The 22,784-nt window shown below is 40.0% G+C and overlaps 1 protein-coding gene and 1 long non-coding RNA gene across 2 annotated transcripts; one reads left to right on the forward strand and one right to left on the reverse strand.

Moving 5' to 3' along the window:
• Positions 1 to 1,389: 1,389 nt before the first annotated feature.
• On the forward strand, positions 1,390 to 16,613 carry LOC106628151 (uncharacterized). The gene is made up of 5 exons (XR_001331436.2): positions 1,390 to 1,473; positions 6,251 to 6,286; positions 6,743 to 6,967; positions 7,091 to 7,205; positions 7,778 to 16,613. It is a non-coding gene; the product is annotated as an uncharacterized LOC106628151 (long non-coding RNA).
• A 641-nt stretch (positions 16,614 to 17,254) lies between these two features.
• OIP5 (Opa interacting protein 5) lies at positions 17,255 to 22,713 on the reverse strand. The gene is made up of 5 exons (XM_005522589.3): positions 22,273 to 22,713; positions 22,067 to 22,133; positions 20,971 to 21,093; positions 20,395 to 20,476; positions 17,255 to 19,122 (listed from the first exon to the last, which is right to left on the reverse strand). Exons 1-5 carry the CDS (start codon positions 22,613 to 22,615, stop codon positions 19,054 to 19,056), a joined length of 684 nt encoding a protein of 227 aa, XP_005522646.3. The 5' UTR covers positions 22,616 to 22,713; the 3' UTR covers positions 17,255 to 19,053.
• Between the last annotated feature and the right edge of the window lie 71 nt (positions 22,714 to 22,784).

The following is a 22,784-nucleotide window of genomic DNA, read 5'->3' on the forward strand; positions in this document are numbered from 1 at the left end:
ATTAGCAGAATAAATCACATGTAAATAACTATCTGACTCAGTATTCTGAAAACTATATATATAACATCCAGTTTAAAAGGTGATAGACAGTAAGAGGACTTTCAGAGACCTGAGCTTAAATTGGTTAAATTTAAAATTGTTCAAAGCTGTACAGATACAAGCAGATTTCCACAAAAGTAGCATTTTTAGCATACCTGGTTGCTTTATAGAAGTGTTTTGTCTCAAGAACAGGTCATCTTGAAGATGGAAGTGTTAGCAGCTCAGAGGCAAAGCTACTTATTTCATCTTTGTCTTTTGAAAAAGTAATACAAGAGATAGGATTTTAAATACTGCAGAACCATTCTCCAGTCTACTGAGGGATAGTCTATTTTAAAGTTTATATAGAGTTTATATTGGGACTGGCTGGAGGCTTGACTGCAGAAATAGATAGCTGCAACCAGTTTCCAGAGTATGGTAGACAATAGAAAGCAGAAAAATAGGCTTTGTATCTAATCATTACTGAAACCCGTAGGCCCCTTAGCTTGGCAGCAACTGTGGGAAAAGAAAAGAATCCAAATACAGGATTTGACTCATGAAGAGCAGGAGTAAAAATTAGGTTGGTTTTTATAACTTCACAACGGAACATAAAAACCTGCTTTTGGTTCTTTTGAAGCTGCAGATTCGGTTGTAAATAGAATGTGGGTATAATATTGAAGTTAGCACAAGTGTTTCATTCCAATCTGCTCTTAAAACGTGACGCGGCAGAAAAGTGTTATTAAATGTTTTAACACACGTGTTAAGATTTCAAGCGAAATGGCTTGTAGTAATCTGGGATGAATCACGGTGAGACGGGGGTGTTTCTCCAGAGTTTTCTGAATGGGTACGTACTCCACATTCTTCAACGCATCCACCCGTCAGCTTGAAGTGCAAAATTACCTCTGCTAAAAAAAAAATTAAAAAAATTCTGCTGATGACACAAACCCGGCAGAATGACTGAAGGCCGCCTCTCGTGGCAACCATGATGCTCGCTGAGCTCAGCAGGTGCTGCAGGGCCGGCGGACCGGGACCCCACGTTCCCGCAGCCCATCCCTCCCCGAGCGGATGGCGCGGGGCGGGTGTTGACCAGGCCGCCCTTGCGGCGCGGCCCCTTTAAATCCCCGTGGAGGTCACTGGGGGACTCGCCCCGGGCCAGTCCCGCTCGCGCCGCCCGAGCCAATCCCTTCCCTGTGCCCTCCCCGGGGCCAATCAGGAAGGGCCGCCTTGGAGGCGTGAGGCGAGCCCCGTGATGGACAGCTCCGCTGGCCAATCACCGCCAAAACCGGACGGCTGATGCACAGGCACGGCACCCAATAGGCTCGCGGCCGAGTGGGCGGGCCCGGGCGCAGCGAGCCCCCGCCGGGAGGCCGGGGGAAGGAGGGGAAGATGGCGGAGTGAGGGGCGGAGGAGGCGGGGGGGCCGGGCCGGCCGCGGCCCCGCGGCCTCGGCCGTGCTCAGGTGAGTGCGGCGGGAGCAGCGGCCGCGTCCAGGCCGGAGCTTGATGCCGGATCCCTGACGGGGCTGGAACCGAGCGCCCGCGCACCCATCTCCCCGTCCCCCCCCGTGATTGGGCTGGGCCCGGACTCGGGCTCAGGCTCGGGCTCGTTCCCGCCGGGCCGGAGCGGTGGGAGCGGCTGGTCGACCTCGCCGCGCCGGCCCCGAGCGAGGAGCGGGCCCGTGTCCATGTGGGGACGGACCGGAGTCGGAACCGGGCCGGTCCGAATCGCCCGCAGCCCTGAAATGTCCGAGCAACTTCGGCGCTGGGGACGAGGGCGTCCTGCAGCTCCGGCGCCGGGCTGCAGCAGATGGCCGAGCGGAGAGCCTGTTCCCTGCACAGCGATACCCCGCAGCCGCCTGGGGACAGCTGCTGCTGGCAACGACGTGGGGAAGGGAAAGCGAAATATATCATCTGAAAAGAGGCTTCTCATTTCTGGCTACAAGCATAGCGCTGAATACAGCTACGCTGCTATTACCGTTCTTATTCATGCCATCTGTGGGCTGGATGAATTCTGCTAATCTGAATGGTTATATCCTTTTATGATGTCTGTAGTGCTGACATAGGAGTGCACAAAGGGGATGGCTTCCTAGTTGTTTGACAAAACCTGAAGGTACAAATAACCTGCCCTGCAAAACAAGTTCTGTGGAAAGTAGAGAGATTATAATGGAATTTGGGTTAGCCGTATAAATTGATGTAATCGTTGATAAAAAGGTAAAAAGAATTTAGTACACCATGAAACACATGAAACTAGTGCTAAACCCACTGTCTCTTCTTTCCCATTTAGTTTCATGCAGGCAGGTATGCCCTGAATTCTTCAAAATTGTCTGTGGTATTTTGTGTTAGAGAATGGTACTTAGCTTAAATTTGAAGGAAAAAAAATGGGGGGGATCACCACTTCTTAGTGAAAGCAAAATAATTAGTGTCACTAGCATGAGATTCCTTGTGTTCTATATTTGATAGCAGTTCTTAAAATCTCGAGTGCATTATAGAACTGTGACTGTATTTTCAGTCTGCATAAGTAAGAGGTACTTATGCAGGTAACAGAAAAAAGTTGAAGTGGTTAAATGAGAAGCACAGCTTTAGATTTTGTTCAGACATGGTGTGTTAGCACATACAACCTAATAATGAAGTAGCTGTTTGTAACTGGTGAAATAACTCAGAAGAAATATAAGCATGTCTGTCATAATTAGTTCTGAAAGCATCTCCTAGCTACTTAGGAGAAAAATTTCCTAAGGAACACTTTATTGATTTTCATGTTCATTATTCTTGTAGTAATGGCGATAGCAGCTCAGGAGCAACATAACACTGAGACACAGTATGTTGCTACTGATGAATATTCCTACTTACACATGTCTATGTATGAACTTTTAAAATAAGCCCAGGGATGTGTCTTTGGCATACTAAAGATACTACATATAAAGATGATTTATACTACATATAAAGATGATTCTGTTTTATATTATCATTAGAAGAATAATAAGCAATCAGCTTGCTTTTGTGTGAAGTTGTACACTAATTTAGCAGTCAGAAATTCATATGGATTAATATTTATTCTTAATTACTTCCAATGCACAAGAGCTGTGAGAAGCAGTATCTTAAAAAATAATATCAGAATTTCCTGTTGCTCTGGTATATGTCAAATCAATATGCATTACTTTACAACCTCGCCTACAGTGCTGTGAGTCTGCAGTGTGAAAATTTGCATGAACAGGCTATGCATCTCATGGTGGTCACCTCTTATTCAGGGGTGTCAAAAGTCATGGGGCAGCAAAGGCTAAAAAGTCCTGACCAAATTTGTGAAGAGTCTGGAATATCATTTGAACACCTCCAATCTTCATTCCTAAAAACTAAAACAGGAGCAGTGTTTGAAACCAGTCCTGATGCACCAGAGGTTATGTGGGTGCGAGACGCAGAACCTGCACAGTCTTCAGGGGATTAAAAAAATGAAGAGGATTTTTCTAAAATAGACTGTGATAGAAGGGTTGTTTCTTTGCCTGAACAGTATTCCTAGAGCACATTCCTGCAGTGTGCATATCACAGAATTGAAAACTCATCTTTAAGCAGTTTGCTTTGTTTTCTCTGCTGTGGTATTACAATATTGTTAATACTGTGCTGTTACAATATTGTACCAACAATGAAGTAGATGTGCATTAGAAACCTAGTAAAAGAAGAAAGGGGTTTTATTTAAAAATACAGAATGAAACAAAAAATTAAGGTGGAGTGTGTGTAGTGCCTGTAGTGCTGTAGATGTCTACAGCAGCCAAACACCATAGTACCATGCTATGGATCCAACAGTTTGGCAGTCTGTTGACAGGGGACATCAGCTGACAGGTCCTTACTGCCTTCTGGCCTCTTCCTAGGCTGGCAACCATTCTAGGCGTCCGATGTGCCTTTGTGTACTCTTTTGGAGGGGACATTGGCCTGTCTCTCTACATTGTCTTGACTCTGTGGGTTATCAGTGTTGTCTCCAGATCTGGGTGTCTTCTGAAGTGGCAGGGGGATGTGCCCAGCTAACCTGAGTGCTGCTAACATAAGCCCCTTAGAACCCAGTTCCTACTCAGTGTTACGCTTGGTGCCTCCATACTCAGGCACTCCTGTTCTTTCTCCAGTAGCACCAATCTTTGTCTTGCTTTTACAAGTTCTCACCTTTGCCTTGTAGCTTGGATTTAGATGCCTAGTTCAAAGTTGCCTAGAAAGCGAAAACACCATGAAGGCAGCTAATTTTTTTGCAGGAATGTAAGCTACTTTCTATTGTATTTGTGTTTATAATTTAAGCATTTGTCATTGTCCACTTTCCAGGTTAAATTTAGCAGTTTTTAAGCATAGGAAAAACCTTAGTGGACTTGTGATGTGTAGGGCTTATTTTGCTTTCCATATCTTCATAGGTCTCCACTATACATAACTTCGAATTTTTTGTGTTTTGGTCTTTTTATATAAATCTGTTTCTAGATCTTTCCTTCCTCACTTCCTCATACTTCTCAGGCTCTAGGCAAGAGAAGAAGAATCATCTTCTGAGTCCTTTTAATTCTGCTCATCTCCTGGAGCATTTGTGTCTATGTAAGAGGCAAAGATAGTATTTTGGAAAGCCAGATCTGATGGATCTCATTTTTTGTGGTATCTTAGAGCATGGGGGATGGAGTGAAAGTTGATTGTATAGCTGTATACTACTATATTAGAGTAGTCTTCAATTCCAGTGTGCTGATTATGTCAGAACACCAACTTTTGTGGAGTTTGTTTTTTTTTTTTTCCCCTACTGGTGGATTGGTAATACAGTATGTTAATATATATGAGAAGCAAAGTATTGCAATTTTGCTGGTAAATTTATTTCTGAGATATTTCTTCATCCCTTTTTGGCTTTGGAATTCCTGAAGTTAGTGAACTTCTTGGATACAGGCATCTATCTGAATGTGAGATTTAAAGTTCATGGAAACTAATCTTTAGTTAAGGTAGAGAAAAAAAAAAAAAAGAATGGGCAATAGGTCAAGACTTAATGAAAGTAATACTTTCTGAATTTTTAACGAAGAAGGAGTCATGCAGGCAGTGTTGAGCTTTCAGTTATTTCTTGCTCCACATAAATTGATGGTATGTTCAGTAAGGTATGAAACAAGAACAATAGCATTTTTTCTTTGTAATGTCCACTAGCTTTTATCTGAAGTGTTGATAGTGTCACAGTCAGTCTCAGTGCCTGTTCATTTTCAATAACCTTGATGTATATCCTGTTGCAAGTTCTGTTGGACTGCTGTGAACTCTGTGCTCACATAATTGATGAAAGGCAGCTAGAGAGTGTATCAAGTAGAGTAAAAGCAGTTAAAAACTAGGGCATTCAAAGTCAGTGAACTTGTTAAAATTAAAAAAAGTAGGTTAAAGCTAACTGAATTTTAGTGTTGGATGAACCATTCCTTTGCTTGAGTTGATTTAAATGTCACCACCTGCTTTCTTTTTTCAATAAGATTTACTTTAGTGTTCATTTTAGTTAATTCATGGTCTTAGTGAAAGAAGACCCAGCTTTTCAAAAATTGGATTGGTTCTATTTTGTGGTTTCTATTATGACAAGACAATTTGGGATTTTTACCAATCCTGGTAACTGTTCCTTTTCAGGTTAATTATTTTATGAATCATTTACTGTTAGTTCCTCAGTGTCTCAAACACATAGTGCTTGGCTGGTCCTTGAGGGAAAATTTGAGTAGGAAGGGTCAGAACTGACATCATGCAAATGGAGTAAAAATAGGGATTGTCTGATGACTGTGGATTTTCCGAAGGTCAAGGTGCATGGTGCTTGTAAAAATGCTGTGTTGTGCAGGACTGTGGAAGCTAATAGTACTTTGCTGAGGAATTTTAAATCATTTAGGTTCTGTGATGAGATAGTTCTGCTTATAGCAATCCATTATTCTTGCAGTTAGGTTGTCAGCTCAGCATCCTCACTACAGTAGTTTGTTATTAATGTGGAAGAGTTTCTTGCTTTACTGGAGACTGAATATGTGTCCATCTCAGTTCCCATGAAACTGAAATGTGTGCCTGCTCTTACTTAAAGTTTGTGTCTCCTGGCTCTTCCACACTTGGATCCAATTCTCTTGATTTAATCTAACATCAGCATGGTTTATGTAGGAAGTCTAAAAATGTTACTTGAGAATGGAAGGTACAGCTAATCTTTTGTGTCCTGTGCAGATAATCATGTATGATCTGAGTTGCTTCTTAGATGAAAATTTAATTTTGTTTATTCATCTCTTTCTTTCTAAGCTCACTGAAGAGGATGTGGAATGATCAAAAATAATGGTGAGTACAATTGTAAGGTTATTTAGGTACTAAATATAAGGCACTAAACCTAGCACAAGTTAGTGTCAGCTTTCAGCTTATGCTTCACCTTAAAGAAACCATGATTTGACTATTATATATTCTAACAAGAATAAATGCTTTGAGAGTTATAAAATTCCTGTCCTGTGATATCATTTGCTCTGCTAAGACAACTTGTGTCATTGTATTAACTTGGAATACTTATCTTAAAAGTATTTTTTGTTAAATTATAGGATTGGAAGAATGATAACCAAATGTAAATTATCAAATAGAAAAAAAGTACATTCAAAATTTCTAAGATTACAATAAATTTTTGTAGTTTTGATTTATTTTTTTCTCAGTGAATGAAATAAAGATATTCTGGTAGCTAAAGTGTGCAACAAAGGGCTATGTTCTGTTCTCAGCTCTGTCACCAACCTTTGGCATGTTTTATTGCAGCTCTCCATGTCTGTTTTTCCACATCTCCATAAGAATAAGATTTTCAAGTCTGAGTGTTGATGGTCAACCCAATGATCAGCTGAAATACTTGAGTGACTCAAGAGAGATATTGATAGTGACATGTAATATATTTCCATTTTCACGGTCTACTCACTGCTTCTAACATAGGAGCTGAAAATTGTCACTGGAAGACTATTTCTGGACTTGATCAACAGAATGGTTAAGGTAATTAAAATAAATACAGACAGGGAAAAGAGAGGAAGAGGTTAGTTATTCTCATGTTCCTGTATAGGAGAATTAATTTTTTTTTTGCCTTTTTTTTCCTTTATTTTGCATCTCTTATTTTAGCACAAGAGAATGGTAATAAACATTTCTATAGCTGTGCAGGAGTGCACCCCTGTTAGCTTCCAACATAGTGCAAAGGTATCATGTCTTAACAGCTGCTGTGACGAGATAATACCAGGTGAGTATCACTGATGGGAGGCCGGGAGATCTGTGAAAAGATGAGTTACTGACATTTTTTTCTGTGCTGTGGATAAGTGGGGAGAAATGAGTAAAAGTAAGAACCTAATGTATGTGACCTTAAAACTGTCATAAGTGTTCTTTTCAGCACTGACAGTTTCATAGTTAGTTGGGTGATAGTTTCTGACGTCTCTATGAACTGTGACCTGCTAGAGCAGAGTACATACACTCTTTGCCATGGGCACTCGGCTGCTACCTTGCTGTTGTCATGCTTGTTGGAGATGCAGTTGAAGCCCCACAGCTAATTAACAGTGGTGTATTTTTAGCTGCATCACTTCTGAGTAAGTGTATAGTTAGCATTTCTGAAGTGTTTTCCTTGGGCAGCTTATGGGCATCTAAAGTTAGATATAAAATTGTACAGACCAAGGGATTATTGCAGTTTGTGAAACCAGATAATTTTATCCATTAGAGTCAGGCTTTTAAAGTAGTGAATGGGTGGAAATTTTGATGTTGAATGTATTTTATTCTGATTCCTAAACTGTCTTCCCTGTTTTTTTTAATTTGGAATTCCAGATCCTCTCCTGACATTTAAGAAGGTGGTTCTCTTACTTGCTCAAAGGCTATAAAATGTGGATATTTATCTTCTGGCAAGCAAAACCTGTCCTTCATTTCCATGGAGCTGAACGAACAAAGATGTGTCCACTTGTGTTTGAATCATCTCACCAAACATTTGATTCACCAGATGACTTCCCCCACAGAAGTAGCCCATTGTTTTATCAAAACTCAAAACAGAGTAATGGAAATCAGCATTTGTTTTCCTGAAAAAATGTCTTCTGTGCCAGCTCTTCATTCAGCTTTCTGCATTCTGTTTTAAAATGAGAAATACTCTGTAATAAGATGCAAGTGGAAGCTGGTGTTTTTCACTGATAATTCCTCCTTAATTTTAGGAAGGTTAAGTATTTCGCTGTGTCAAATTGGAATTCCTAGCAGATAAAGTGTCTGAATGCATTGCTGTGTCAGACTGACCTGATACATATGAAAAGTTGCAGCAGGAAAACCGGAACATTCTCTGCTCTGATATGAGGAAGAAACTTAGCAAACAACATCTCTTACAGGTATTTTCTAGTCCAGGTCCTAAGCTTGACTTTGTAGATAGGTGTCAACTCACATAAAGCAGCTAATGCACAAGAACAAACACAGGATCATCTTGTCTATACTGTGTATCCCAGTCTGTGATCAAAATGTATATTTGCATGTGTGAACCTCTGTAAGTGCAGGATATGAAGAGCTTTCACTATATGAAGAAGAAATTACTCTGCATCATTTAATTTTTAGCAAAGAAAAAGGAAGCTTTGAAGGCCTCTGGGGTAACAGGATAATGACTAGGTTTGCATTAAATCATTCCCTTCCTCAGGCTTATTATGAATCCTTAGCATCAAAAGGAGCAAGACCATTCTACAGTAGAAGAGATGGGCAGAACATCTTTCTTTATTATAGAAATTAACTTCTGATGGGATGGAAGAGACCAGAGCTGTAAAGTTTCAGTTTATTCGTCTGGCTCCCTCGACACCATTTCAGCTTTTCCTACTGCTGATGGAATCTTGCTTTTTGATTCTTTCATGACTGAGAACTGAGAGGACTTGTATGTTTCCGTCATCTAGGTAGAAATAGGCCCAAGAGAATGGAATGTTAGCCACATAAGAGGGGTGAGTTGAGAGCAGAAATACTTAGTACAGTCCTTTTTCTGGCTCTTCTTATTCCTTCCCAAACTAAGGCACAATCTGGTTGTTCTTATGTTTACACAAGATTCTTAGTCTACATAATTTGTGACTATATAGGATGTTTTCTGTCATTCTAAGATGGGAGCATATATTGTTTACATGCTTCCTGCTATGGGATGATCTGTAACAAGTAAGATTTTTGGCAAAAAACTGGGATATGTGTTATATTCCACCTCAAATCTGAAACTCGTCTTAGTGCACCTTATTCCAAGCTTGTGATTTAGAAAATGTGACTTGCTAGCTTAAAATATGGGAGATACTAAAATGGTTGGGGAGGTGTTCTAGATTTCTTGGTTTTTTTCTGTTTTTCCTTTTAGAAAACTGCTGGAAAAAGCCAGACAGCCTGAAAATGGCTGAAAAAGCAAACAATTGAAATCCTTATTAAATCTTGGTGATAGATTGCCAGAGCAGCATTCTAGTATCAAAAATGTGGTGACATTTTGTGGGACCAAGTTCCATAGCAGAGTGAGGACAAGCATTGATGTTGATCCTAATTCTCCAAGTAATGTCTGTGTTTAGACTTGTTTGTTGGATTTATTGACAACTTTACCCATTTTTTGTTTCCGTGAAGCAAAGAGCAGACATGTAAGCTTAAGAGTGGTGGGCAGGACGCTGCATATCAAAGTAATGCCAACTTTAATGAGCAGAGAGGTGCTCTAAAATTGTGTATAACATTGTGGTGAGCTGTGTGATAAGACCGCCAGCTTGGCCTGACCTAGGATTTCTTTGCTGATTATGGTCTGAACTTTCTGGCATTGGAGGCAGCTAGAAAAGCACACTTCCTTTTAGGGCCTCCATTCATTGAAGTCAATAGGATTTAGTGGAGATGTCTGTAGAAGCAGGATCCATCTCTAAGTGATGGAAAATACTGTCAATATCATAGGATTACAGTGGTTGGGAAGTCTGTGGTATAAGAAATGTTTGATTTTAGATATGGGAATTTTACTTTCTTCCTTCTGCCCATCCTTACCCCTCTGATGTTAGAGATAGCAGTTGTTTCTTGCATAGCTTGATGACAAAATGCTTGGGGGACAGGAAGGTATTTTTGTTTCCTGTGGACATGTACAAAAATTGCAAATTTGTCTGACTAGAGAGCCAATAATCTAAGCTTTTTAACCTAAATATTTTGTAACCTGGCATTGTAACAAAAAAGTGGAATTACTGATTTTTTTTTCTTGACTCCTATTCATGACCGTGTAGCAGCATTAGTTTTCAAGTTTAATTTTAGAACATCAGGATTTTATTAGGTTAAGGATTTGTGGCTTTCACAGAAATAATACTCCAATAGTTCATGCCCAGAGGACCCCCATTGCTGTACCTTCCTGGCCAGCATCTTTAAAGAACTGCTGTGTTTGGAAAAGCTGCTTCATCTGACTCACTTTTTCTTGTTCCGCTTTTTCTTTATGTTGGTTGGAAATCTTCCCATGTGAAAGACTACAAAAACAAGGGGCATGTGCAATAGCTCATATATATATATACATATATATATTTTAATACTTGTGGACAAAACGATGTTACAAGTTGTTTGAAAACAACAAAATCACCAATGTCTTCCATTTTGAGATGTGTATAGTTCCATAAGCATTAGTGCTTTGTAGCAAACTGTAGTGCCATGTTAGGATCAGTGCATGAGCCTAGTAGTATTTTTACAATTTCTGAGTGACAAATTTATTAGTAAACAGTGATGATAATGTAATTAACACTAGAAAGGATACAATAGAAATGTCACAAACATGGTCTAAACATGCAGTATCCTCCCTTTGACAATGGCAATGCTATCCTTAGAAATGGAACTCATTCACTTAATGGGCTTCATAGAATCATAGTTGACTTTTTGATATTTGTCTGTCTGTCCAACTGCAGTAGTAAGCTAGGGTATGCAAGCATCCATAATTCTCATCTCTATCAGTGCGATTCTTTGCTTTTTAATCTTTGTTGGTGTTCTCTTCCATTTTCAATTTTGTTGAAGCACTTATTACTCATAGTGTGATATACTCAGAAAAGTATGAATATGCTAAGGAGTTTGTGTGCATTCTGTACGCATCTCTTCAGATCGTTTATAAAGTCTGTTAAGTAATCTTTTTTTCAGATCTGACTATATGATTATTATAGCTAGCAAAACATTATCCTCATTGTGTGATAATAGTTACAAAATATGATGTGCTAATTATGCATAGAAGACTTATGCATTATTGCAGGAATGGGGAACCTTTTTTGGCTGAAGTCCTATTGAATCTTAGAATAACTTTGGTGGATCCTGCATTTACATACATCTTAATAAGAGAGAATACAAAAAGGTCAAAGGCTGTTGGAAAATGATGTTGCAGGCTGTACCTGTGCAGCAGGCTGTCTCTAGCCAATGGATCAGAGATTCCCCACCCCTGTATTATTGAGAATTCAGTATCTTGTATTTTAGGTAACTTCCAGTTTTGCTTTTCAGCTCTAAGCTCAATTTTAATGATTTCTGTCTCTCCCTCTGCTTTTTTCAGAAGGAAAGTTTAGACCAGGGAAGTGAAATTGATTTAGCACTCAATGGGCAGCTTGGACTGGTCAAATAGGAGACTGGTATGATTCTTGAGATGTGCATTGCTCTGTGGATGGCATCCTCTGATTTCTTAGGAATTAGTTTTTTATTTGATTCCAGTGCTGCTCTTCACCCATTTCTCTCTTTCAGCTTAGAGAGGATACTGCATCTTTTTTTCCTGAGACCTGCCTGTAAATGGCCATTAGGGGGAGGGAGGGAATGGGTAGCTTGGTTTTGTAATTTTGGTACAATATATCTTTATTAATCAAGAAGCATGTACTTCCGTGCAATGACAGTAATCCAGGCAGAGTTAATGTATGTAACAGGGAAAAAAACCCCAGCAAAACCAACCAAACAGCCCTCTGCATCTGATAAATTTCTGAGAAAATTGGACAGGTGGGCCATTTACAGCAGAGCTCTGGGGGACCTGTGCTAACAGTCAGGTTCAATTCTAAATGGACGTAGCTGTACCATTGAATAAAGTAGTTTAGTGCTTGGGAGAATCAATTGAAAAATACCTCTGAAACTGGAATGCAAAATAGCACAGTATGTAGGGGGAAGAATCCCTGATGCAAACAAAGCCATAAGATGATTTAATAAGAAAATAGAACTTTAGTAGCAATAACTGTTTTGCATGTGATAGTTAATAACTTGCATTAGCAAGACTGTACAGTAGAGTAAGTGGGTAATAACCAAATAAGTTTGTGGCGCTCTGTGCTGCAGGGAGTTGTGTGAAGAGTCTTCCTGAGAAGAAGGGTGAATTCTTCTTATGTTCCTCTCATTGGAGGGAATTTGGCACTTGAATACTAAGTTAATGAACTTGATATATATATATTAAAAAAAGAAAAATTAGCTTTGCCACATGTCTGAAGCACTGTCAGTGAGTGCTGGGGGAAGGGCAGACAGTTCTCTTTGAAAGGATAGCTGAAGTTTCCCTGTAATTATTTTTTTGTAGCCTAGCACTTGCTCGATTTCTCTGAGAAACTAAACTTTTCCAAATACTGTACTGTGAGGAGAACCTGATTATAGATTTAGAAGCTTTTGTGGTGGGAAGTACTTTCTGGTTTCTTTGTTTATAAAGACAAATCTGAGATAGTCTTTAAATAAAAGAAAAATTTAAAAAATGAAAAATATTAGAAAGCACTTGACACTCAAAACATTTGTACATGCCAAGCACAACTGTAGAATTCTAAAGATGTTACAGCAGAAAATAATTTCAGTTTTGCTAAATACTGTTTTAGATCATAATTGGTTTTGGTTAATGCCTGAAGTTTGGCAGAGGAAAGTACTGTGAAGACTCTGGTAGCACAGGGTTATTGATCTACACCTGTAGATCTGCATCTAACTAATTATTTGCTATCAAAGGGTTGCATAAAAGAACCACAGGAGTTCTAAACTGTTCCTGGTTGACACTTTTCAGTGTAGATACCTCATCTGTAGACACAATATGGCCCAACAGATACTAATGTATTCTGAACAGAATTACTTGGTCAGAGGTTTAGATCAATCTGGCTGCCTTTCTTCTGGAAAGCTGAAGTAATTTAGACTGTGACTTTCAGCTTAATGGAAGCTTCTTGTGTTTTTAAAGCATGAGGGTGAAGCACTTTGGCTTTTCATAAATTGGTAATGGAAGTGTGAGGGCTGTGAGCGTTTTTACAGTATAAAGTAACAGGATAAGCATGAGAATGTCTAAGTTAAGTGTTGGCTAATATGTAATATGTGTATGAAAAGCTAATTGATCTGAAAGATTGTAATCAGCTTAAATTCCAACTATTGAATTTTTGATAAAATTGGAAGCTAGCCATAGGGGACCTTCATTTGCTTTCTGATTACATTAGAGAAATTATGAATTTACCGTGGTCTGTGGTCAGAAAATACATTTACATAATAATGAAATTATAATGAAAGCAAAGTCATGTTCATGCTTCAGAAGTATGAACTTCGTGGCTGAACAGAATTCTTCAAGGGTATATCCACTCAGAAAAGGGGGGAGGAAATAAAGACTGATGTAGCCAGGAAAGCTATCTGCATATACTTCCCAGTTCAGGCTTTAATAATATCTGAATTCTGTGGGCTGCTAGACTAGGAATTACTGTTCACAACAACAAAAGGAATCCCTTTGCCTTTCAGCTCTTGTACTATGGCATGACTTTTGCTTCAACCTCCCTGATTTAACAGCTTGTAAGTGGAAGTGTTAGGTGCTACCACACTGGGGTGTGGTATATCAAAGGTATAATGACCGGTATGGACATGCCTCCTCTAGCAGTACTAAACCCAGATTATACAAATATATTCTGTTTGTATATCCAGTAGTGCTGCTGTAGAAGGTCTAGCCAGTACTTGCGTTGGGAATTGTACCTTCTGAAACTGAGGGTAATTGTCAAATTTAGGAATAAAAAGAAAGTCTTGCAAAGACTTCTTGATAGAAAGTGAGAAGAAATTGTACTGAGCTTGAGGATACTGACACTTTACACGAGGATTACCTTGTCAAGAGCTGGCAGTCTGGTTTTTTTTGGAGCATAAAAGGAAAAAAATATTGAAGATAGAATAATTTTTGATGTAGAACAAATCTTAGAAATTACTGCTTCTTGCATCCTTAGGAAACTGGCTGGTCTTCCTCCAAAACTAATAATCCTGATTGCTGGTCAGGTACAGAGCTGCAGAATGACAGTTCAAGTTAGATTCCACTGGATTTCTTTCATGGAATGATCCATCATTTTGCCCCTGTAGCACTTTTCCGGCACACAAAAGCCAACAGTTCAGCCAGGGTGTCTTGTTCAACAGTGCAGAACACTAACCATGGATTCTGATGTCTGTTCCCTTTCAGTCTCTACACTTCCTCCTGCATTCAGAGAAAGTGTCAGTGTTCATGATGTCAGCAGAGCATGTTTCTGTCTCTGAACCTTTTTATTGGGTTATAATACAGATAGATTCCCAAGACTTTACCCCATCTAAAGTTAAAGATAGAAAGTAACTTTCTGTTCAGTGTGTCCTATGTAAATCCTGTCTTCTTCTCTCCACTTCCCCTCCAAATGAGTGTTTACAGGTCAGATAAAAGGCAGGTAGCTTGTAATGCCTTAGGCATGAAGAACTGCATGGAGAAACTGAAGGAAAGCGGCACAGGCCCACAAACCAAACTTTAGAGCTAGTATTCTAATTATGCATGATTCAAAATGTCTAGTGTAATGTAGTTACTACCAGTAAATTGAGATATGCATTTATACATAATGAAGCAATAGGAATTAATATACCAATAGCTTGAACTTCCTGCTTTGATTCTCAAATTTCGGGGTTTTTTTAGAGAATGTGCTGCCTCTGTAGAGAAGGGGGTAGATTGTATAGATAGGGACAGAAGCATGGCACCAAAACTGTAAATCAGGAGCCAGGATCAGCAGAACTCGCCTTTATAACCTCTTGTCTGGTTCATATCACTGTCCTGAGCATGTAAAAAGCAGGGCATGAACTAAGCATGTTTAGAGGCGAGATGAGATTTCTCACCTGCTGCAGCTGTAGCAAGGAAAAGGGTGCAGAGTTTCTTACGTGGTGCAGGGGGAGCGACCGGTGGGAAAGAAAAAACCGAACCCACAAAAAAAATCACCCTAAAATCCAAGCCAACAAACAAGTAACAGAAACCACAGACTCAAATTGAGTGTAGTATTTGCCAGACAGTAGGTAATAAGCTTGAATGTGGTAAGAGAAATTATTTGGAGAAGACTGACATTAATAAGCACAGTACATATTTTTCAGGTGTTGAATAGCTTTTTAATAGACAGTATTTTCAGGTAACTCTAGCCACACAGGCAGCTGTACTGAAGCATACTGGTACCAGCCAGCAATAATGGCATCCGCAGGAATGAACCTGAAAATACTGATAACCTTGTATATTTTTTAAGTTCTTCAAAGAGATTTTTAAAAAGAGATTTGATCACTGAAGGTCTTTATCTTCTGCAACAGAGATTGCAATTGTCTTTTTTTCTTTATTTCACTTATTAAATAAAAGGGAATTTGGGTGCCATTTTTCTGTAAACTCTTATTAGTGTGTTCTTTGTAATTCAAGTCTCTTAGTGGATAATGCAGTAAATTTCTGCTGGCAGTTTGAAAATAAGAGAATGTGTGGCATAGCCTACCTACATCACTAATACTTTTCCAAGCTTAAATTTGTAATTAAACATGTAGAATACTGGCTTGTTATTGCAGAATTCCATACTTGTAGTTTAGCTTAATTTTGTAAGTGGGCTTAACTTGTGCAGAACACTTCTCCATGTGCAAAGGCTCAGTCCTCTCTTAGTAGAAAGAAGTGTCTTGGAGGAAAAAATGGTGTGTCAAGTTAACTCCTGTTCATACTTCATAGCCAGCCATTCATAAAGCACTGTGTTTTGGGTTTAGAGTGGGAATTGTGGTTTTACGCAGGAATGCTCTTTTTAGATGTGTAAGGATTGCCAAATGAAGATAGGAATATTATAAAAGAAGGTAACTATTCCATGGTATCACAAGTTAGACTGAATGAAAGTCTTGGAGCCAACTTCAAGAAAATTTCAAAAATAAATTTAGCCCAGTGGTTTACCATGGTCATTTTTAATTCTTTAGAATACTATGCATGGTTTGAAAGTCTGTTAAATATTTTTTTTTTTGGGTAATGAGTAAGCCATTGTATCCTTTGTATTTCCCTTCAGTATAACCTGGGGAATAAGCTACTTCAGAATGTCAGTGAAGTTATCTTCCTTTTGAAAAATGTAACAGCAAAGGAGAAGCATCAGGTATAAATTCCTAAAAATTACCTTATTACTTAATAGGCTGAAGAATACTTATACTGATAGCATTCTTGCATGGATTAGTGGAGGAAATTATTGGTGTGACTATGAACTACATATTCCCATTGCACATGTTTTACATGGTAACAGTGAAAGAATGTCTCCCTGCAAATTCTGGTGTTTTCCCAAAAGGCAGCTTGCTTTTATATCTATGCATCTTTGAGGATTTCAAGATAAGATTTTATTCTTTTGACACTGTAAAGAGGAACTGTTTAAAAATGAACCTGGAAACTCTGCACCTGTATACAAATTTTTTTAGCAATAAAGCAGCACAGGCTGAGAATGCACTAAAACTGGATGTGTCATCTGTTCAGAAGACAACCAAATTACAGTACATTCCACTTCACTTCTGAGGTGTACTTGCTGTAGCTTTGTCAAACTTTAACAACTCAAGCTGAATTCATATGTGCTGGATATCTGCTTTGGGGCCAGCTGTCCCAGTAGACTTCAGGCACAAGAGCTTCTGCCTTAGGCAACAGCTAAACAAAAATTGTTATTCCACTCATTCTAAGATGCATAACTTATCAGTTAAGAGCTTCAAGGGTTTAGAGGGTAGCAGAAACCCTCTGTTTCTTGTATTGATTGCCTCAAAATAACAAGGCCCCTCAGAAAACTGTTTTATGTATGTATGTTTGTATTGTTTATTGCTTTGGTGACTACACTTCTGAAAAATTTCTTCTGTGGTTGAAGGAGGTCCTCCCAGTTTCAAGGATTACAGAAAAGCAGTTTAAAAATTTACCAGCTATTCTTCAGCACATACTCATTATTTATTTAAATTCACACTAAGTAATATAATTTGAGGAACCGTTACTTGAATGCTTCATAAGAAATGAGGACCCAAGCAAGATAAAGTGATGTTTTTATTTCTGCAAAATTAATCAAAGGAAAAGTAGGCCTAGGACTCACATAATGGCAATGACTTGCACAACATGAATTTCTGAATTCCAGCTTTTATTTAAGAAGTTTCTTCTTCACAACTTTAAATATAACATAAAAATGTAACTGACGGCTTTCATTTTCTTTTAGGGCTCAACACTAGTGGAGCAAAACAATTTAGCATAATTCATAGTATAGACGTAAAATAGCAAGAAACAGTCTCAATGCAGAAACTAGAATGAAAGGGCAAAAGCAAATACTCCCATTATCAATCACATTTCTTAGACTCATGCAACAATACAAGCACTAAGGAAGTACTGCAAAGGTGGTATTTGTGAGAGTCCCTCCTCTCCTTACAGAATAGCTGTTGGTGCTTTTGCTTACCACAATGAACTGAGACCATACAGAACTCCCAAAAGAAAGCAACACAGTGAGCATTAGTAGTAGCCTAAGTACCAGCTTCCCACCTAAAACCTCTGAGGTGCTTTACAGTGAGTTTTGTCCCCTCTGCTCCAAGCCCATTATGAGTTATTTTACAAATAAGACAAAACACAGAACTGGCAGCAGTAGCAATGAGGTCTACAACCTTCCAGTCATAAATATGGAAGGAGAAGGCAATTTGAATCACTGGAATTAAGCTGATCAAGTAAATAGAATCCTCTCTAGACCACTACAGACAACTACTAAACTTTACATAGAATTCATTATTCCTTTAGGGAAAAACATTAGCCCTTTAAGGAGCAAAGGGAGAAGAAAAGGGCCCTTAATCTTCCAACAAAGAACTAGGGAAATTCTGTCCCAGTAAATAGTACTTTTTTTTCTGTAAAATTATTTTCTAAATGTTTGGAAATAAGCATAACCAATATTCAACAGAGAAATGCCAATGAGCCAGGAGTAGGTATTTTTTATAAAACATCTTAACTGGCCAATTGAAGGTGACAGGCAAATCATAACTTCGGAAAGCAGTGCTTCCACGATTGTGCAGAAGACCATTCCTTGGTTTCATAGTTGACATTCCAGAAAGAAATGCTCAAATCTGTTCAAGGAAGTTGTTCGTGCTGTTAGCTGGCAGAATTTGCCTCAGTCCTGTTCCTGGGGCTGCACTTCAGCAGACTTGGCAGGCACATGGGTTGCCCTTTACCTGAAATCTAAAACCTTATGTTCTGCCTGCATGGTGCCATCCAGACTCATGCACTAAGAACACTGCAGCATCTGTGACGTGCTTGTCTGCTGCTTCTGCAGGCAACACACACAAGGAAATCTCAAAACTATTCAGGAGTCCATTTAGCAGTGGCTCAAGTATCAGATGTAGCTAATGAGCCACTTGACCAAAAACTAGCTGCCATTAAAACCAAGGCTGCCATTAACACTCTCTGTACTGAAAGGTAGGACAAGAGCTTTAGGTCTCTAAGAATGTTGTCTTTAATGGTGGCTCTTGAATATCATCACCTTGTTAAATGTGTTTTGCATAGTTCCAGAAACCTGATGTCAGTATTTCAAAGGCTGGTTTCCCCCCTAAGTCATTAGAAAAAGCAAAGTCACAGTTACACAGCCTCAGAGAGTGATGTGCTGCATGGCTGAGCTATGCAGTCTTCTAAGCATAACTTTGGTATGTCAGATTTTCAGGTGTTCCCCTGAAGTAATGCACTTCATCATCAGTTCTTTCCACACACACAGATAAAGTGACAGATCAACACTCAAACCTGGTCTGGTGCATTATTTCTTCATAATGACCAAACTCAGCAGAGATGCAGAAACAACTCCAGCAGTTCTTGAAAACAGGTATTAGTTAGTATTAACTCTTGCATATCCTGATAGTAGGTCACCTGGATCTGATGAAGGGTTGTAATTATTTTGTTACAGTTTCTCCAGCTTCCTTATCACTAATTCTATGCGGCAATTGAAGTCCACAAGCTTTTCTTTCACCTAGAAAAATTAAGAGTATTGAAATTGGCAAAGAATGTCCTAATACTGGATCTTTGAATGACCTTCACCCCACTATAAATGGCTAAAGAGCGGCTCACTTTCAAGAAGGGAAAATATAGAGGGCTTGATCTCTATACTGCATGTTTAGTACTGACAAAACCAGCACCCAGATCAGAGGGCTGCATTACAAACTGGAGATGGATGTGTGCCAGTATCAGCCCTTCCAGGGACATAATGGAAATAACTACTTCAGGAGACAGAGTTGCTGCAGTTTTACTATGATGAGTCTGATCTTTCCTCGTTAACTCAAGTTTTAACACAGCCAGAAACCTTTGACAATATGTGGACAAACTGTTTCATCATTAGCTTAGGAATACATGTGGACATTATGTCTCAAAAAGCAAAGGCCAGATGCTTGAGCTTGTTGTAGTCAACAAGCAGAATCTCTTCAGTCACATAATTTATGTCTGCAATGAAGTGTTATCATATTTTTACTTCCACTGTGTATTTTTACCAAATCATGTCTCCAGAAGGTTTACCTGGATAAGATTTTTGCATCTGAGCCTCACTTGACACATAAAAACATTCTTATAGAAACTGGAAGATGACTTGGAAGAGAACAAAATTAAGAGCTGTCCAAGGCCCATTACAAGAAAAGCTAAAATCGAAACTCAACCCCCCAAAAAAAGTAAGGAACAAATAATCACATAAATACTGGATATGCTGGCTGTCTCCTAAATACAGTAACTTTATTTGAGCTAAGGCACAGGCAATTAACTAACATAACAACTAGTCAGGTTACAGATAAGAACGTCCAATTTGAACACCAAAACAGGAGGGAGATCCTAAAGTTGTCTCTGAAACTACAAATACTGCCATGCAATTTTGAGCTTACACAGACATAAAAGTATAACTTTAAAAATCCCTTTCAAATAAAAAAATAGCTATTTTTAAATTCTTAACAATGACAACACAAGTCAATACTTAGGCCAAGTCTGTAGAAATGATTTGATTTTTTTTTTCTTTGCAAGGTACAGAGATAAAAGGATAACAAAGTTTTGCCATAATTTATCTAGAACTGGGTACGTTCTGCAGTTAAGGGGTCTTGGAAAATGTGCCACATCTCATGCATTGAGTCAATTATTGTCATACAAGGCAGCACTTTCTCAATCTTAGGCACTTAAAAACCCTACATTTGTATCAATGTTTTTGAATTAATGTCTAAAATAATCAGCATTTCAAAAGTATTTTCCATTATTGTGGAAATCTTACCTTATGCATGTGTTCCTTTAAGGTCACAGCTGGAAACTTCACCTTAGAAGCTTCTATAATCATTTGGTTCTGTAAGAGGTAACTGGAAAACAAAAAGGGGAAGGAAAAAAGACCGCAAGAAAAACACTTAAATTTATAGTTGTATTATTTAGACAGATGATTTAAGATGATACTAAAGGAAATACAAGGTTGTTGCCAAAAGTAATAATTATGAAAATATTCAAAGTATAACAATGGTTTTACTTTGGAATTAAGATCCAACCTCTCAACACCAGCTGTAATTTACTGCTTCTATAGTCAAGTCCTCAACCTATCATTGAATCACTTTTAAATGAATCTGGGACTGAAGATATTTTGGTGTTGCACACAACTAAACTTAAAGTCTTACATTACAAGAGGACACCCAAGAGGTGCAAGGCAAATCAAAGGGATTCACTTCGACCCAATTTAGACATCAGGGATATTAAAATCCCACACTGATGTGCTCAGACAAGTCAAATCACTTTTGTCAGCTGTAGGCTACTTGTACAGTAATTAACTGTGAAGTCACTGACCATAAGAATACAGTGTACTCACCAGATGATGCTGTCCTTGAAGAAACAGAACAAGCCTCGGAGATATGCCAGGCTACTGTCACAAGAATAAAGAATGAAGCCCACGGCCAAGCCACATGACCGACAGGTTAATAAATAATAAGTACTAAAAGAAGAAAGGGAAAAGTGTTCTTAAACAGAAGCTTTTGAAACCACAGATGCTGCATATTTATCAGAGGGCATCAAATCTTCAGTTCTATTGGGACATAATCCAAGGCATATTAATGGTTCCTCCTCAAAATAAAAGATGTACAGAAACAACATGATCATAAGAAATTGGGCATGTTGTGAAAGAAGTAATCTCTCTAATAAGTGAAGTGCTATTAAGGAAGAAAATGCGCATCTTATTATCACAGAGTGGTTTAGACTATTCTGCTCAAACATGATTTAAGTGTACAATGCAAGTGCCAGGTGAAAATTCTTTCTAATAAAACAGATTATTGTCCCATGCAGAGAGAGGGGCAAGGAAAAAAGTAAAAAAAACCCCAAGCTTTATATTGAAAAAGTTCCCAGTCCTGACAATTTGTAAAACAGCATTTAAACAAGCTACTGTTTCTCTAAGCCCCCAGATGACATTTTACATTCTTCCCATTGGACTCAGTTACCAAACCTCGCTAACTGTAGGTTCAGGAACAGGGCAGCACAAATTTTTTAGTTTCAGTATTAAGAAAAACCAACCAACTAAAATCCAACCCTCCCCCAAAATCCAAACCAAGGCAACCAAAAATCCACCAAACCAAACAAAATCCAGAGATGCTTTAAATAAGATACCTTTCGGAGAGAGAAGAGACCTACAAGTTAAGTTGGCTTCTACTGCACTGCTCGAATGTTTCTCCCTACCTACATAGCCTGGGGCAAAACTTCTGATTTCAAGTGAAAACTACATCCCTACAAAAGCTTTCTCCATCCGAAGCGTGAATAGGCACAGAAGTCAGCCGGGAGTTTGCCAAGCCCCTCGGAACCCCCCGCGCACAAGCCGGAGGAGCTCCCGGCCTTGCCGGAGCCCGGCTTTGTCCGCACGATTTACCGCGGCGGCCGCTCACGGCAGGCCCGATGCCAGCAGCTACGGGAGTACACACCATTCCAGGAGGGCTCCCTCGAGGCCGACCAACAGCGAGTCTTCCCAGGTCACATCGCTGGTGACCTCTGAGGAGAAAGAGAGAGAGAGACGCGCTGCAGCCGAGAGCCCCCGGACCAACCCCGGCCCGGCCGCCGTTGCCCGCCCCGAGGCCCGCGCGGGACAGCGGTGTGGCCTCAGCACCCGCCGGCCCGACGAGGCACTGACTGAAGCAGATGACGACGCTGAGTCCCGGCGGCTCCTGCGCGCACAGCTGCAGCGAGTCCCCCAGCACCGTCCAGCAGCTGCGGCAGTGGAACACGGCGCACTCCTCCGGCAGAGGACCCTGCTGCCGCGGCGGCGACGCCGGCACCGCAGCCGGCGGGAAGGAAGACGAAGGCGGCGGGGGTGACGGCGGCGGCAGCGGTGACGGTGGTGGCGGTGACGGCGGCGTCGGCGATTCCCAGGCGGGAGCGGCGGGGGCGGCGGAAGCGGACGCCTGCTCCACCACGATGGTCCCGACAACCCGCGGGTCCTGGAATATCTGCTGCAGCTGCCGCCGCACCGCCATCTCCTGCCGCCGAACATTCGTGCGCGGGGCCCGCCCTCCGAGCCTCGTGATTGGAGCGCGGTACGCACATCTGCGTTGCCATTGGTCAGTGGATGCGTCAATCCTCGCCGCCCGCGACTATTGGGCAAATGTCCGCACCGCGCGCGCTTTTCCCTGACGGGAACGCCTC

This window comes from Pseudopodoces humilis, chromosome 7 (assembly GCF_049639895.1).
Source record: "Pseudopodoces humilis isolate 2021_Gansu_Grassland_sample_001 chromosome 7, ASM4963989v1, whole genome shotgun sequence".
Classification (NCBI taxonomy): Eukaryota; Metazoa; Chordata; class Aves; order Passeriformes; family Paridae; genus Pseudopodoces; species Pseudopodoces humilis.

Coding starts and splice junctions, on each gene's coding strand:
- OIP5 (XM_005522589.3), bottom strand. CDS start 22,615: ATGGCGGTGCGGCGGCAGCTGCAGCAGATATTCCAGGACCCGCGGGTT. Junction 20,477..20,970: donor TTCAAGGACAGCATCATCTG/GTGAGTACACTG, acceptor TTTGTTTTCCAG/TTACCTCTTACAGAACCAAA. Junction 19,123..20,394: donor TAAAGGAACACATGCATAAG/GTAAGATTTCCA, acceptor TAATTTTTCTAG/GTGAAAGAAAAGCTTGTGGA.